The sequence below is a fragment of the Monodon monoceros genome, unplaced genomic scaffold, assembly GCF_005190385.1.
Source record: "Monodon monoceros isolate NGI ecotype Baffin Bay Population unplaced genomic scaffold, NGI_Narwhal_1 Super_Scaffold_11, whole genome shotgun sequence".
NCBI lineage: Eukaryota > Metazoa > Chordata > Mammalia > Artiodactyla > Monodontidae > Monodon > Monodon monoceros.
The window spans coordinates 66,630,504-66,648,725 of NW_021703767.1; the positions used below are offsets into that span (position 1 = coordinate 66,630,504).

The 18,222-nt window shown below is 32.9% G+C and overlaps 1 protein-coding gene across 2 annotated transcripts in view; it reads left to right on the forward strand.

Moving 5' to 3' along the window:
- Positions 1-480: 480 nt before the first annotated feature.
- STXBP5L (syntaxin binding protein 5 like) overlaps positions 481-18,222 on the forward strand; it is a 383,427-nt gene continuing 365,685 nt past the window's right edge. For both annotated transcript variants that reach the window (XM_029214585.1, XM_029214586.1), the window contains exon 1: positions 481-671. In XM_029214585.1, coding sequence (XP_029070418.1) covers positions 483-671 — 189 coding nt within the window. In that variant the 5' untranslated portion in view covers positions 481-482. The remainder of the gene's footprint in view (positions 672-18,222) is intronic.

Sequence of the window (18,222 nt, forward strand, 5' to 3'; positions counted from 1 at the left end):
GCAGAATAAATACGAGCTCTCCCCCACCACCATTTTTCTGAAAATAAAATACGGTGAGCTCAACCTTTAGGAGGAAAGCCCACCTTTAAGAAAGAGAGTCTTGGTCTGATGGACTCTGGTTTGATTGTATAATAATGATGATATAATGCTAATGACGATGATGACACTGCCTTTTATTTTTACCCCGGTGCTGATAAAGCGTAGCTACAGCTGGGGATAAAGCCCTTGAAAATTTGGTGTCTGAGGAGGGAATACTGGTGCTTTTGGAGTTGTGTTTTCTTTTTCTTTTTCAAGGATATGCTTTTTAGAATTAAAATTTGACCAAAGGTTGATGTTTTTCCTGTTTTTTACTCATTGAAAGCCGATGCTCGTAAAATGCGGACTGGCTACTGCCATGACTGATGAAAAGCTAAACACTTTTACCCACGTATATTCCATGTGTTAAGTCACCCTTTCCTTTGAATTTCTCAACAGTTTTTAAAATGAAGAAGTTTAATTTCCGAAAAGTTTTGGATGGCTTAACTGCCTCCTCCCCTGGCAGTAGTAGCAGCAGTGGCAGTAACAGTGGTGGCGGGGCTGGAAGTGGTTCCATGCATCCAGGAGGGACTGCAGGGGTTCTCAGAGAGGAGATTCAGGAAACCTTGACTTCAGACTATTTCCAGATTTGTAAGGTAAGTTTTGAATTGGCTTAAAGCTTATTATTTCTTTATTTTACTACTGTGAGGAAAGAATTAAAACACTCCAGGGACTGGAAATTGTTGAGATGCCAGTATCAGAGAGTCTGGTGCAGAGAATTTTGTGGGTAGGTCAGTTTGCATTAAGATATTCCAAGCATCAACTTAAAAATCAATGATAGTTTAAGAGGGAAATAAGCAAACATAAAAAGTAGACTCTGCAAGATAATATTAAGGCCCATTAATGGACTACTTTTTAAATTTAATATTTATGTATAAATAGTTAATCCCATGCTGTCATTCAGAGAAACTAATTTTATTTCACTGTTCAGTATAAAATGATTAAAGCTATTAAGATGTTGCTAGAATTAAGTAGATAAGAGCTAGATGAATATGTCCATTTTAAAATATCTAGTGGCAGTGTTTAAAATTCTGAATAAAAACACACCCAGATTCTTAAATTCTTAATAAACAAACAAACAAATGCTATGGGCTTAATACTTGTAAGAACTCAAAAATAGCCTGTGTTCTGGTTTAGTGAGGAAGCATTTTCGGTAATTATACTTTAATATTGAACTTCTAATAAATAAGCAAAAGAAAGAGTTTCTGATGGGGAGAGATGAGAATTTACAAAACAAGCATTGTGTTAATATATAGAGATAATTGTTTTATTTTCTGACATCAAGTGATTTATAATTTGTATTGTCCTTTTTTGGGGGGTAGCCTAAGAATGTGCTTTTGACGTGTCATGTGCAGTAAGAAAGTTACCAAGTCATTCATATGATGCAGATGAATATAGTTTTATAAATGTGTTTGAATACATGAGAAGAAATAGTAAATTTTTGAAATTAAGTATTAAATTTTTCAGTAATTCAACACAAATTTTTTTGAAATTATTAAAATTATTTTTGTAGTAAACAGATTATGTGTAATGGGATAAGTTTCAATTATTCCCTTAATTTCTGTTCCCAGTAGGGTCATTATAAAAACAAATCTATAATTACTAAAATATTATAGATTACATAAAAGCAAGTTTATTTAGAATTAGGTTAGATAAACAGATTTAATTCTAATCTACCCTGTGAAATTTGTATGCAGTACAATTTTGTATACAACGTTGTATACAATTTTGTCCTCACTTTGAAATAATAGATATTTTGTCAGATTAGGGAGGAGCTTAATAGTGGTCATGAGGCAAATATGTGAAAGGGTCCTAAAGGCCAAATTTGAACTGCTAAGCAGGGGACTTAGGCCCTGATTCTCTAATCTTTGATGTATTACTATTACCATTCCAAGAATCTTAAAAAATTTCCAAAGTCTCTCAGTTCGTGAATATGATAGTAATGCAGGATAGTTTTAGTAGAGGTAAACTTGATATAGAAAAGATAAATTTCTGAAACAGAATGGCATTAGACTGTTGATGGTATAAACTGGTAGAGAAGGTTTTAGGTAAAACATTTCAGGGGAAATGGGTGAATGCAAGAGAGGAAAATGGGGTAGATAATCACCTTCCTATTTATTTAGGCAAGAGAGTCATGCAAAGTGGCTGAAGTTAAATATGTATTACTTCAAAAACATATGGGATGGTACGAAGAGCACTGGCCTAGGAATCAGAAAATTTATATTTTTTAAAGCTCTGCCACTTGCCAGCCACATATTCTTTGGAAAGCCATTTATCTGCCTTGTGACATGATTTTCTCATCTGTAGTATGGTAATAAGTATTTCTGCTCTTCTTACCTAAGAGGGTAGTTGGGAAGATCAAACAAGACAATTATGTGAAGGCAATGTATAAGTTGGAAAAGGCAGTGAAACGCATATTTATATGATTGTTAAAGTTTTAAAATCACCTTGTTCTTGGTGGAATGACTATAACAAGTGGGTTATAAAATATTAGGTAACAATATTCAAAGAAATTATAAGGATAGAAAGCTATGTGAGCTGAACACTAATAGTATTGAAATCTCACTAAATGGGGAAAGTTCTGTGACATCTTTAGATAGGAATATAGTTAATTTTAAAAAGTGGTTATATGACTTTAGGTTACCTGGACTGTAATAAAATGTGTAACGATGCATTAAGGAAACTCCAAAATTAAAACTGTTACTAAAATGGGGAATTAATTTGGACTCACTGATTAGATGTGCAAAGAACATTCTATTCTGAGTACTAAGCAGTTGGTACCTTCTGAGTACTTCTACCTTTTCAATATGGCCAAAATTAAAGTACAAATCAAGAATCTGCTCTTTTGAAAACTATCTTCCTCTCTATTATTTGATTGGTTGTCAAATTCTATCCTATTTCCTTAGTATTTTTACAATTTATTCCCTTCTCACCATCTCCAGTACTTGTTCATTCCACCATATTTTCTTGCCTGGTCTCTTCTTTTTTTTGTGTGTGTGTGTAAAATTTATTTTGGATCTATAACATGTTTACTGATTTGAATAAGGCTTATTTCATTAACATGTAATTTCCCCCCTGTAACTGTTACTAACAATGCACTCTGTTGAATCTCTCTCTGGTATCAGGTTCTCTTTAACAATTCAGTCCAATTTCATAACCTTAAAAAACACCTTTATTGTGAAAAGGAGGGATAAAGTGTTTAAAAATCTTCTCTGACTGCACCTTGTTTTATAGTTTTGATTTTGGAACCATGTGAACATTTCATATAATTAAAAAATTTGGATCAAAAAGGAAAAAAACTCCTACAAATCTGAAACAAATGGATACAAATGAACCTAGGAGTATATAAAATTGATAGTATAAACCATAACCTAGGAGTATATAAAATTGATAGTATAAACCACACAGAAAAAAACAATTATTTCAAATGACATTAAAACTCAAACTTTTGGGCTTCCCTGGTGGCGCAGTGGTTGAGAGTCCGCCTGCCGGTGCAGGGGACACGGGTTCGTGCCCTGGTCCGGGAAGATCCCACAGGCCGCGGAGCGGCTGGGCCCGTGAGCCATGGCTGCTGAGCCTGCGTGTCCGGAGCCTGTGCTCTGCAACGGGAGAGGCCACAACAGTGAGAGGCCTGCGTGCCGCAAAAAAAAAAAAACAAAAAACAAAAAACCTCCAACTTTTAATGGACCTCCATGGTGAGGTATATCCTAAAGAGCAAAAAGAACCACAATGAAATATTCAGTTGCAATTCATAGTTCTTTTTTTTTTTTTTTGACCACACAGCTTGTGCAAGTGAAAGCTTGGAGTCCTAACCACTGGACCACCAGGGAAGTCCCACAATTGATAGTTCTGTTGTTAGTAGTAATACTAGTCTTGTAGTTTTGAAACTATTTTACGCATAATATACATTATATATGTATATGCATAAGCAAATACGCAATCATGTTAATGTCATTAAAACCAAGATTTTCAGTGTGAAAGCAAAGGGATACAAATATAATAATTGATGATTTAATTGTTCACTTAAATTGGAAGTATCCATATGAATGCATGATTTAGTTTTCTTTCTGAAATTCACATATTTCCTAGCTTTATTTACTGAGAGGGCATAGAAATAATGACAGTCTGGTAGAAGTGAGCATCCCCAGTGCTGATCATAGTCTCTGAAAGCCATTTCCCAACAAAAGGAAGAAGGGCTCCTTGAAAAGAATGTCTCATTCTAGGTCCGGGGCAGGAAATGTACCAGATGAGCTTGATACCTCTTGCTATGCCAGAAAGCAGGAATGCTTTCAATACCACTGGGATTGTGTGGATACAGGGGTCAACTTCAAGGAGTTCACATTGGCCAAATTTGGGACAATTTGAGCCTTGAATACTGCAATGTATAAAGCATAACGTATACAGGCATACCTCATTTTATTGTGCTTTGCTTAATTGTGCTTTGCAGATACTGTGCTTTTTACAAATTGAAAGTTTGTGGCAACCCTGCGTCAAGTAACTCTATTGGAACAATTTTTCCAACAGCATTTGCTCGTTCCATGTCTCTGTGTCATGTTTAGGTAATTCTCACAATAATTCAAACTTTTTCATTATAATTATATTTGTTGTGATCTGTGATCCGTGATCTTTGATGTTACTATTGTAATTGTTTTGGGGCACCATGAACCTGTGCCCATTTTTTTTTTAACATCTTTATTGGAGTATAATTGCTTAATGGTGTGTTAGTTTCTGCTGTATAACAAAGTGAATCAGCTGTACATATACATATATCCCCATATCTCTTCCTTCTTGTGTCTCCCTCCCTCCCACCCTCCCTATCCCATCCCTCTAGGTGGTCACAAAGCACAGAGCTGATCTCCCTGTGCTATGCGGCTGCTTCCCACTAGCTATCAATTTTACACTTGGTAGTGTATATATGTCCATGCCACTCTCTCACTTTGTCCCAGCTTACCCTTCCCCCTCCCCGTGTCCTCAAGTCCATTCTCTAGTAGGTCTGTGTCTTTATTTCCGTCCTGCCTCTAGGTTCTTCATGACCATTTTTTTTTTTTTTTTAGATTCCATATATATGTGTTAGCATACGGTATTTGTTTTTCTCTTTCTGACTTACTTCATTCTGTATGACAGACTCTAGGTCCATCCACCTCACTACAAATAACTCGATTTCATTTCTTTTTATGGCTGAGTAATATTCCATTGTATATATGTGCCACATCTTTTTTATCCATTCATCTGTCGATGGACACTTAGGTTGCTTCCATGTCCTGGCTATTGTAAATAGAGCTGCAATGAACATTGTGGTACATGACCCTTTTTGAATTATGGTTTTCTCAGGGTATGTGCCCAGTAGTGGGATTGCTGGGTCATATGGTAGTTCTTTAGTTTTTTAAGGAACCTCCATACTGTTCTCCATAGTGGCTGTATCAATTTACATTCCCACCAACAGTGCAAGAGGGTTCCCTTTTCTCCACACTCTCTCTAGCATTTATTGTTTGTAGATTTTTTGATGATGGCCATTCTGACCAGTGTGAGGTGATACCCCATTGTAGTTTTTATTTTCATTTCTCTAATTAATGATGTTGAGTATTCTTTGATGTGTTTGTTTTGCCTGGTCTCTTGAAATCACTTCCTGGCTGATTTTGTCACCTCTTGTTTTACCCTATTCCAATTCATTTTTTTATAATAATGGTTATTTCTGAATTATAATGTAATTATGTCATTTTCCCTGCTAAAAATTCTATGTTGGTTTCCCTAGAGAGGTGGTGATCTAGAAACAAGGGTCTTATGTAAAATCCAAGCAAAATAACACCTATTAAAACAAATAAATATGGTACTTTATTGGTGTACATTAAAAAAAATAAATTATAATAAATTATTCAGCCAATAAATAAAAAACTTTTTTTTATATTTGGTTTTGTTGTATGATATTATCCATAGACAGGTCGTAGGACATTTGCTAACCTTATAAAAGTAAAAGTACAACCTTTATAATCAGTGACACATCTATATGAAGTTCAAAAAGAGAAATGGTAGAAGAAATTTTTGTTCAAGGTCAGCAAAAAACAGGTTAATGGCATCGGTTTACTGCAATCTGTTTTAAGTTCAGTATGTATGCATTTGAATGCTCATGTTGTTCAGATGTTTGTGCAGTAATGAACTGCCTTTTCCAAACTTGAATTCCATGAACACAATTTGAAACCACTGCTCTATACACTAAACTTCAAACTGTTTAATTGATCTTTATGTAGTTCCTTTCAGAAGGGGCTCATGTTTACCTTTCCATCCTCATTTCCTTGATACCCTAAATATATTGTATTCCCTGAAAGCACCATATTTTCTCATATCTCAATGCCTTTTCTTAGCTTATTGCTACAGATTAGAATATCTCTTCCAGCTTTAATATAATTAGAGAATTCCAGTTACTTTTCATTACTTTGTAGTTGAAACACCATCTATGTGAAACCAGCTCTGACCACTGCCTTCCTCATCTACCCACCCCAGGCAGAGTTAGGTTTTTTTTCCTCCTCTTCTCTGTTTGCTTATAGCATCTGCTATAGTGTGAATTTAGCAACTTATTGTGGTTAAAAAAGATTTTTTTGTCACTACTATTTTACTATGAACTCTGGGAGACAGTTATATTTTATTTTCTTATTATTGTTAGGGTGCTCACTACCTGTTAGGCCACTGTTTCTTAACTCTGTCTAAAAGAAAGATTTCTAGCTCTACCCCAGTCTTAGAAAATCAGAGTTTCTAGGAATTGGGCCTAGGCACATGCATTTTTAAAAAAGACCCCACAGGAGATTCTGATGCACAGCCAATATTGAGAACCAGTATAGCAGGCACTTGATATACTTTATGAATGAAGTAGCATATACATGGTTGGTTGATTAATTGAAAAGAGATTAAAGCATAAAGTCATTAATAATGATATATGTCTTAAACATTTTATTTTAAACGAAAACATTTAAATATGCATCAATTTACAAATCACTTTATAAATGACCAAGATTATTTTGTTGCACACTGGTTCTCTAATTAGAGTTCTATGTGAACTTCTCCTCCATAAACCGTCCCAAATTCATTACATGCAATTTTCAGGTTTTGTTTGTTTAAAGTAGAATAAGGAGGAAACTTCAGTGTCAGATGAGATATATATTTCAACAAGCAAATAAATTATATATATATATATATATACACATACACATGTATATATATCAGCTGACAGTTTATACACATGGGTGTATAATCTAGATGAATATACATATATATATATACAGACCTATATACAAAGTATAGATGAACATACGTATGTGTGTGTGTATATATATATATACATATTTTTTTTTCTAGATTTATTTTGTGTTCATCCCTATAGCTACCTGGCCCACACCTAGTTAGTCTGGGAGCAGGAGGGTGTGAGTATTCTAGCTACAAGTTTACTAGTTTCAAGCATTTAATGAACCATTAGTATCAATCTGTGTTTTACAAAGAGAATGGAGAGTTTTTGTTAATCTAGTAATTTGCTTAAGTTAAAATTAGAAAGCTTCATCTGCAAAATATCCCATTTGACCTTCGTAACAGTCCTATAAAGAAGCCAAGGATAGTGTTAATATTTTCCTTTTACTGAGAAGATATCTGAGACCAGAGAATTTAAGTGGTATCCTTACATTTCCAAGTTGGTAAGAGACATAGATAAGTTTAATGCTCTGGTTTTTGATTCTCAAATCCAGTACTTTTTCTGCTTCATTTTTCTTACTTATTAGAAAAGGCAACATGATTAATTCCTTAGGAAACATAGAGACTTTGAGAAGATAAAGACTATTCTGTTGCTTCTCCCTTAAAAATACATCTCAAATCTGACTGTGTCTCTTCCACCACATGTCTTGCCTGGGCTACTATTCTGTGGCCTTTTTGGGTTTCCCCTGCTTTCACTCAGTCCTCACCACAGTCTCATAATAGGTAGAAGAATCCTTTTAAAATTTAAATCATATCATGTCATTCCTGCTCAGAGTTCTTCAATGGCTTTTCATTTCTCTTAAAAATAAAATCAGAAGTCCTGTTATGTCTTACAAAGCTCTAAATGATCTGGCCCCTGACAAGACATGATTTTCAACTGTTTTCTGTTACTTATTCTGCACCAGCTACACTTGCTTTCTTACTGTTTCTCAGACGTGATTCCTGCCTCAGGGCTTTTTGCATTTGCTGTTTCCTTTACATGGAACATTTTCTCCCCAAATAATTATATTACTTGTTCCCTTTACATCATTTAATTCTTAGTTCAACTGTTAAATTCTCCAAGAGATCTTCATTGACCACTGCTCATCCCCTTTACTCTCTACCCTTATCCTGATATTTTTTCTTGATAACACTTATAACTACCTGATATTAAATTATATATTTATTTGCTTGGTTTTTTTGCTTCTCCTATTATAATGTAATTCCATGAGGACAGGGCTTTATTTTGTTCACAACTATCTCTAATTCCTAGAGCAGAGCTTGCCACATAGAAGGCAGTCAAATATTTGTTGAGTGAATAAATGAGAGCAAGGAATCTGATAGAGTGATGTATTAAGAGCAAACTAGATATATTTTGAACAATTTTTTGGAAAAGGCTTTTATTAAATACATTTTATATTACATAAACACAAGGAAACCACTGAGCAAAAGAGTGACACCACTTTAGGAACATGGTATATATTTTTTAGAAAGATATGGAAAAGAAGATTGTAGAAAGATTCAGTTAAATTTATTTCAATTTTTATTTTTGTTTCCAAATGATCTTTTTAGGGGAGCAATTCAGAAATATTAGACTGACAGTGACAAACATACAGGATGTTCTAGACCTAATTAACAAAATAGACAAAATAAATATATCACTAGAACCAGATGGCATAATACCTGAAGTTTGAATAAACTCTTAAATTAACCAACTCACTATTCATCAACATTTATATGAATTTATATATGGTCATGGTGTCAGAGACAATGTGTAGATAACTAGTGTAACTTCTTACATGGAAATGGATTTGTAATCATGATATTCATACCAAACATAATATCAGATCTTCCCAGATAAACTGGTGTAAGCTCAGAAACACGGTTGTGGACTGTGGACAGTTGGGCTTTCCAGGACCCTGGAAAGCTGAAAGGAGATTAATTGCCTAGATATCCCTTCCTCAGGTTTTTCATTGTCCCATATTCTTCCAATTTCATATCATTTTACTCGGGAGATTCTGTACCTGAGATTGGCACAAGACCATGATCATAGTTCCACATTTCTGCAGTTTTCATTCATTAAAAGAACTATACAAGATTCCCTGAGATGTGTGGACTTGTCTCATTCTATACTTATAAATGGGTTGAATGAAACATAGTACAGTTGACACTGCAGGATAACTTATTATGGATAAAGCATCTGACAATGACTTCATGCTCCTGTCACTAGAATGTACAGTAGCGAATAGACATCTTTAAGAATAGTAATGGAGGCAAACCAGAAGAATTAAGCTCTCTTGTTAGGATTGAGGTGTTAACAAATTTAAGAACCAAAAAGAATTAAAATAAATTTTTTTTAAGAGCTAGAAAAACCAAAGCCAATTTATTCAGTACTCTAGGCTCTCTACTTTGCCTATCCTGAGAGCATAAGGGTGCAGGGGCAGGCTTGAGTAAGGGATTATAGATTTGTGGGAAGTATGATTACAAAATTTTTAGGTTACTATAGAGAACAATTATGTTTTCTCACAAAAGGTCCTTTGGTGCTAGTATATTTTCAGCCAATTGAGCTGTTGGTCTCATTTAGTATGGCAGTTCTTGTGTTCTTAAAAACAAACGGTGTCGTGCTTTGTGTATGTCTCAATATAGAACTAATTTAAAATCTTACGTAATTTCTGACTTTGGTTATCTGTAGGATTATCAGTAATGATTAGAGTAGATTCCTATCTCTTGAACTTTAGTGCATTTCTGTAGACCCCTTCCGACTTTACTTGAAAATGTGCCTGTGAAAAATCATAGTTAAGTTTCATAGTTTACTTGTAATGATAGAATGATTATATTGATTTCCTACATTATGGTTCCATGAACCATTTACATATTAGTTTAATAGCAATAACTTTGTATCCATTAAAGGTTTCAAGTACAATAGAAGTCCTGTTCTAAGCTTTTAAATTGAGTTTTTCTTCAGAGAAAATTGAATTTTTGTTCCTAATTAATTGTCAAAATAATAATCTTTATAAAAGATCTTAGTTATAGCAAGAGTTCTTTTCTTTTTTAATTTAAAAAAGAAGATAACTTTTCTTCTTTTTATTATTTGAAGGCTAACCTTTTGATGTGTGTTAAACATAAGTGTTTTTATTTAAAAATATATATTAAGCGTACCGGGGAATCATTTCTACTTATTTAAGTAAAGCTAAAAGTTATTTATAAGGACTGGTAGAAAATCAATGATTAAGTTTTAGAAAAAAAAATAGAAATTGTATTTAAAGGATTTATAGAAGGTAGTTGTAAACAATAGAATATAAGACTTCCAAAAAGTGCATAATAGGCCTACTGTGATACATGTAGAGAGGCTTGGTTAAATGGAGCATTCATAGTCACTGAAGGAATACAAGAAGATATTTTGACAAGTTTATTATTCAAAAAATATTTATTATACAGAGTTAAAAATGATTAGGTCATAAACCATTCTCAGCCAACTGACTCTAATGAGTGAAATAATGTGTTTTGGTTGACTTATCAGAGAAATCACTTATGGTACTTTCTGGACTTACGTAAGATATTAGAAAGAAGAGTATGATTTTAGTTCTTTGGAGGCCCCAAATTACCAATTGTTGTTGATGGTGTAGAGAATGACTTCGAATATATTATGTAATGATGATATATTATCAATATAATGAATTTTAATTAAAATATATAATATTTAATGTATTAATTTTAGTTGTGTCTTATAATTGGATTATGTATATACAGTAAGTATCTCTTGGATTGAAAATAGCATAAAAGCAACAGATAATGGTGGTTTTAGATGTAGGTTTAATACCTGGATTTAAAAGGTAGGGTAGCTAGAGAAAACTGTTATATTTCTTCAGTTTTTCTCCTCTGTTAATCACCTATAGATTTCAGTCACATTAGAAATCTAGTACTTCACCTAAATGAACACAATAAAATTAGACTGTCATGAAAATTTATTGGATGGCTTAATGTTCAGTCTAATTTGTTCATTATAAATTGACTAAAAACCTGTCTATAAGTCTGCAAACCAAAGAAAGTTTGAAAATAAGTAGTACAGTAAATTGAGAAGTTAGGTTGAGTCTGGGGGAAATGCTTAGTTTGTCAACATTTAAGTAGATGGAAAATGTAAAGCTAGCAAAGGAGACATAGGAGAACTGAGCAGAATGATATGAGGAAAACTCAAAAGTAGAAGCAGATAATCTGAAGCTTTCTTAAGAAAGATTATTAAGAGACAAATTCAAGAGTATCTCAGCATTGTAAAGAGATCAAGGATGGTGAAAACAACACAAATGAAAAACAAGCAAAAAAACCAAGAACTACCAAGAGACAGCTGAATTAGACCAAGAGGAAGTTGATTAGGGTAAAAATATTTATGGTAAAATGATGGACAGAATTAAGGTCACACTATAATAGAGAGTAGAATTGATAGGATTAGTACTTTTAAGAGTAAGCGTGTAAATTGATTTTAAATAAGAGAAAAGTGTTGGGAAAGTAGCAGAGATGGTAGATTCTGATAGCATTTTGGTATATTGTAGGGGGATAATGCAGTCTATCCACAGAAGAGAAATTGAGGCTACCAGAAAAGGAAGAGTAGTGTGGGAAATAGAGGTATGATTTGCCCTTTAAAATAGTAAGGGTATCTTCCTAACAGAGTTTACTGTTGTTTAGAAATTTGCAAGGGCTTCTTTTCCACAAATGCCACCAGCAGATTATACTTTTGTCAACAATGCTCTGTTTTCTCCTTTTAGTACCATCAGACTTAGACCTGCATCATTCATGGTATAAATTTTACTCTTGCAAGATAATTCCCTCTCTCTCTTAAGACAAGACCAGGTTAGCATGATATAAAAGCTTTGTTATTTTGTTTTTCAAGACAAAGGCAAGCTTCCCTAATTGAATTTATAGTTATTAAAAAAGAAAACAAAAACAAACAAAATAAGACACAAGAAAAAGAAATATCCTGAGCAGTAAAAGATTATTTTAAACAAACAAACAAAAAAAAAAGTAAGGGTATCTGATTTGGAAATTTTTCTTTACTTGAGGAGAATACGTATTTCATTTGAATTCTCAGTAAACTCTGTGCTTTATCTCCATATAAAAATACGTGGTTCTACTAGAAGATTGTATTAGTTTCTATTTCTGCTGCAACAAAGTACCAAAAACTTAGTGGCTTAAAACAACACAAATTTATTATCTTATAGTTCAGGAGGTAAGAAGTTTGAAATGGGCATCACTGGGCTAAAATCCAGGCATTGGTAGGACTGCATCCCTTTCTGGAGGGTCTAGGAGAGAGTGTTTTCTTTCCTTTTCCAGCTTTTATAGGCTGCTCACAATTCCTTGACTGGTGGCCCCCTTCTGTTGTCAAAGCCAACAGTGGCCAGTTGAATCTCTCTCGCATTGCATCACTTTACCTCTCCTGCTTTCCTCTTCCACGTTTAAAGACAGTCGTGATTACATTGGGCCCACCAGGATAATCCAGATTAATTTCCCCATCTCGAGGTCCACTGATTAACAGTCTTCATTCCATCTGCAACCCTTAACTCCCCTTTGCCATATAACCTAATATATTCACAGGTTCTTTGGGGAGCCATTATTCTGCCTTTCACAAAGATGCTCATTACTTTCACCTGTCTTTTGTTTTTCAGTTACTTTATGGAAAACAAAATAATAACAGAGACAATAGTATAATAAACTCTCAGCTTCAACGATTATGAACTTTGTAAATCTTCATCTCCCATTTCATTATTTTAATGCAAACCCCAGACATTATACCATTTTATCTGTAAAAACTTCAGAGATCAGAAAAGGACTCCCTCTCTCTTTTAAAAGCTATGAACCCCAAACCATTGTCACATCTAAAAACATTAACAAAATTTCTTTATATAATCTAATATGCAGTTAATGTTTAAACTTCCTAAATTGTTCCATAGTATCATTTTATAATTGAATTGTTTGGATTGGGATCCAAACAAGGTCCACATTTCATTTTCATCTGACTTGAACTTATCTTTAGTTCAATTTGTGTGCTGTTACAGAGTCTGTTGGTTTGTTTTGAGATCAGCTATCCTGTGCTTTTGTGTGTGTTGTTGAGAACAAAGCTCTCTGATTCATTTCTGAACTGGATGACTATATGTGAGGAAGTGGGTGGGCTGTGCAGTGTATCACAAGATGAAAAGTAGACTTAAAAGTTATTTTCTAGAGATGGTCACATCTTTTAAGGAATTGGAAAATAATATTTTAAGTCAGCCTGAGCTATTCCTACTTTTTGTTGCTACTGTGGGGTATATTTCCCTGAGAATATTAGAAAAGAGGAAAATATTAAAGACATAGGATATATCAAAGTGAATAAGAGTGGAGTAGATTTTTTAGGTTGCACTCAACAGTATTAATTTTTATCTATGAAATAACTTACTGGAGGGATAGGATGGGATCCCGTTGCACGTCTCTTTTTAAGTGAATATTTAAAAGACAGGTGAAAAAAGAAAACATTTGCAAGGACTCACGCTACTTAGAATTATGTAGCAAGAAGCTGAAAGTGGATTGGTCAAGTCTATTAACGTAGATTTCTTCTACATTATAGGATATCAGATTAATAGACTAAATATACTTGAAGAACTGAATTAGAGTGCATTAAGAGGAGGAGCAGAATACTGATGAGGAACGTACTCTGATTTATTGAGAAATCCATTTATAAATAATTTGTACACTATTTTTATTGGTTACTTATATAATTCAAAAGCCTCCTGGTAGTTTATTATAGGATCTTTCTTTGCTTTTTCCAGTTCTATCTTAACCAAAATTCCATTGCTATTTGAGGTAATATTCAATACTCTTTTTTTAAAATTCTGGTTTTAATGAGATATAATTGACATACAGCACTGTATAAGTTTAAAGTGTACAACATAATGATGCGATTTACATCTATCATTGATTAGCACAGTAAGTTTAGTGAATATCCATCGTTTCATATAGATTCAAAATTAAAGAAATAAAAAATTCTTTCTTGTGATGACAACTTTTAGGATTTACTATTAACAACTTTCACATATAATTAGCAGTGTTAATTATATTTATCATTTTGTACATTACATCCCTGGTACTTATTTATTTTATAACCAGAAGTTTGTACCTTTTGACTGCCTTCATCCAGTGTCCACCCCCCACCCCACCTCTGGTAATCACAAATCTGATCTCTTTTTCTATGAGTTTGTTTGTTGGTTTGTTTGTTTTTGAAGTATAACTGACCTACAACACTATGTTAGTTCCTGTTACACAACATAGTGATTCAATATTTCTCTACATTTCAAACTGATCAATATTCATTACTCTTTTGTTCTGACACAGGTATTAGTATTAGCCTAGGCATTAGGTGAATTCATTTACTTATTATGTATATTACTTATTATGTACTTATTTATTAAAGACCTATATTATGTATAACTCTATATTAGGCACTTTTTAACTAGACCATCATTTTTTTGGAATGAGTTTGCAAGGCCAGCACACACTATATGAACCATTTATATTTTTATGGGATTAATGATTTGCATCATGTGTACTTCATTTTTTTGGCAAGTTCTATAAAACTTCCTCTTTTATTTTTTTTAATGAACTTTTAAAAAATGGCTTAAATTCTTTGCTTCTTCCCTCCTCTTTATTTGTACTTCTACTATTTTTGCATCAGTTTTAACATATTTATTGTCTTTCTCTTTCTCTTTCTATTTTCTTGACTAAAAGCTCTTTTATTCTAAAATGAAAGAACCTGGAAAATGTTTAAAACATATTTCTTTTGCCACAATTTTCATTCTCCTAACAAGTCTAATAGTTTTATTGGGACTATTAATATACCAAAATAGCTGTTTAAGTCACAGATTCTCTTTTATTTATCAGTATTCTCTTTAAAGGATTGAGAGGTGTTTAAACTTGGTATGCTCAGTGTAATCCTCAAAGAATTATCTTCAAATCATGCTATTTGATAACTAACCTAATTTCTGTCTTCATACAAAGCAGTATTATACATTTATGATAAAAATTTTATTTAATTTAAACATTTTTCACATGCCCATGTATTTTATTCTGAGGAGAGCTATAGGTTTAAGAAGCTTGGAGTAAAAGATAAATATCGAGAGGATTGGATACTAGGAGCAGAACACTCGAGAGCTGACAGCTGAAAGCAACGTAGGAAAAAGCAGGGAAGCAATAATTTGAGGTATAATTTAGACATCATAAAATTAACAGATTTTAAGTGCTCAATTCAATGAGTTTTCAGTTATAAACACTATGTAACCATCAGTCAAAATATGATATAGCATATCTTAAATTTTTAAAAAGTTTCTTCCTGCCCCTTTCCAGTCAGTTTCTGCTTCCACCACTTTCCAGAGGCAATGAATTCTTAACTTTTATCACCATAGCTTAGTTTTACCTGTTCTTGGACTTCATATAAATAGAATCACACAGTATGTATTGTGTGTATGTGTCTATGTGTGTGTGTATGTCTTCTTTCATGCAACATAATGTTTTTGATATATGTCTGTGTTGTTGAATCTATCAGCAATTTTCTCTTTTTTATTGCTGAGTAATAGTCCATCAGATATTTTTATTGAAAAATTACATTTCTATTACAAATATAAACATGCTCATAACAGAAAATACAACAGGTAGAGAGAAAACACTCCTAAATTATTCAAATTTGTACTTTGAATACTCAGATACAGATAATGATTAGTGATTTTTTTGAGGTACATTTTGTATCAGAATTTTTTGTTTAGTTTTTTGTTATGTGGAAATAAATGACCACCCGTATGAGAACAGATGTTGTTTTTTCAAAGCTTGCTATAGCAAGGGAATCAGTGACCATTACTTGCTTTTGGCAAAGACTCAAAGACCAGCAAGGGAGTGGGAAAAGCTTTATACTGAAAAAAAGGGTAGGCTTCAGGTATGCTCCTTTTTTTTTTTTTTTAAAATTGAAGTACAGTTGATTTACCATGTCGTGTTAGTTTCAGGTATACAACAAAGTGATTCAGTTATATATATATATATATATATATATATGTTCTTTTTTCAGATTCTTTTCCATTATAGGTTATTACAAGATACTGAGTATAGTTTCCTATGCTATACTTGTTTATTTTATACATAGTAGTATGTATCTGTTGATCCCAAACTCCTAATTTATCCCTCCCCACCTTCCCCTTTGGTAAGCATAGGTTTGCTTTCTACGTCTGTGAGTCTATTTCTGATCTGTAAATATGTTCATTTGAATCATTTTTTTAGATTCCACATATAAGTGATATCATATGATATTTGTCTTTCTCTGTTTGAGCTACTTCACTTAGTATGATAATCTCTAGGTCCATCTGTGTTGCTTCAAATGGCATTATTTCACTCTTTTTTATGGCTGAGTAAGGTCTGCTCTTATTGGAGGTTGTTGGCATGAGAAGCTGGAGGCAGACTAACTGTAAGTAGGGCATCCTATATGATGGGTTTGGGAATCATATTTGGCTTTCTTATTAGTACTGAGTTTGAAGTGTTGTGGAGGAGGGGTCTGCAAAAATTAGGAAGCCCAGCAGTCATTGACCAAATCTTAATGTTCTGGGCTGATAGCTGCAGAGGTTGTGGTTTGGCTTCCTGGAATGATTGCTGCAGGGATTGTGGTTTGGTTTTCTGAGCTTACTTGCTGCTGCAGAGTTTGTGGGCCAGAGCTCTGTTGTCATACCTGGTCCAGCATTATATATCGTATTGTATGTTCAGTCTCTCAGTTGTATTTTGGTTTGTGTTGTGGATCCTATATAGAATTCTACATCCTAGGATTTTTTTGCTTATTATTAAACATTAATGTTTTTTTCATGTTGTTAAGATTTTTTTCTTTTCATAAGTTTAATGGCTTTAGAACAGTCCATCTAGTGGATGCACTCTTCCTTTATTATTGGAAATTCAGGTTGTTTCAGTTTTCCATTCTTTTAATAATGCTGTTATGAATGTCTGTGAGCATTAAACCTTCAGCATATTTATTATTATTTCCTCAGACTCGATTCCTCGAGGTAAAATAGTTGGGTTATATAGACATATATATATATATATGAGTTGGATTATATATCTTGCTGAATTACTTTCCAAAAGGATTCACCAATTTAAACTCACTTTAGTAATATATAACTGCCAGTTAAATAATAGTCACCAGCTTTAGATATTTTAAAATATTTTTTCTAATTCAGTAGATGAAAAATATAATTTATTTTAATTTGTATTTTTTGATTATTAGTGACCTTGATTATTTTTCCATATATTTATTAACCAGTTGAATTTCTTCTTTCATGAATTATTTTTTCATATCCTTTACCCTCTTATCTATTTGTTCTTAGTAATTTTCTATTAGTTTGTATAACATTTTTATATATTAAGCATATTAATCAATTGTCTATTATATTTTTGTGAAAATATTCCCTAGTTCATGATTTTCATTTATATATATACATATATATATATATTTACATGTATTTATTGATTTATTTTTTGTATGGTTAAATCTATTGGTTCCTTTTTTTTTTTATCTCCTAAGCAAGGAAGTGCCTCTAAAATTCAGAGTTTTGGTTAAATACCTATTTCTATTTTTTTTCTGGTGCTTTGATATTCTATATTTTAATGTTTTTATCCAAACAGAATTTGGTTGCATAGTGTGACTCTAAAATGATTTTTCCTCCAAATAGACAATCAGTTTTAACATACCACTTAATAACTGATTCTTCTTTTTTCTACTGTTTGTGATACTCCTTTGTCATATATTAACATTTGATATGTATTAGGATTTGTATCTGGGATTACAATGTTTTTACATCTTTCTGCCTGTTCTTATACCAATACCATACTGACAATTTTCAGGCAAAAGACTGATGAAAATAATGTGTAGGCTGGGTTTTGGAATAT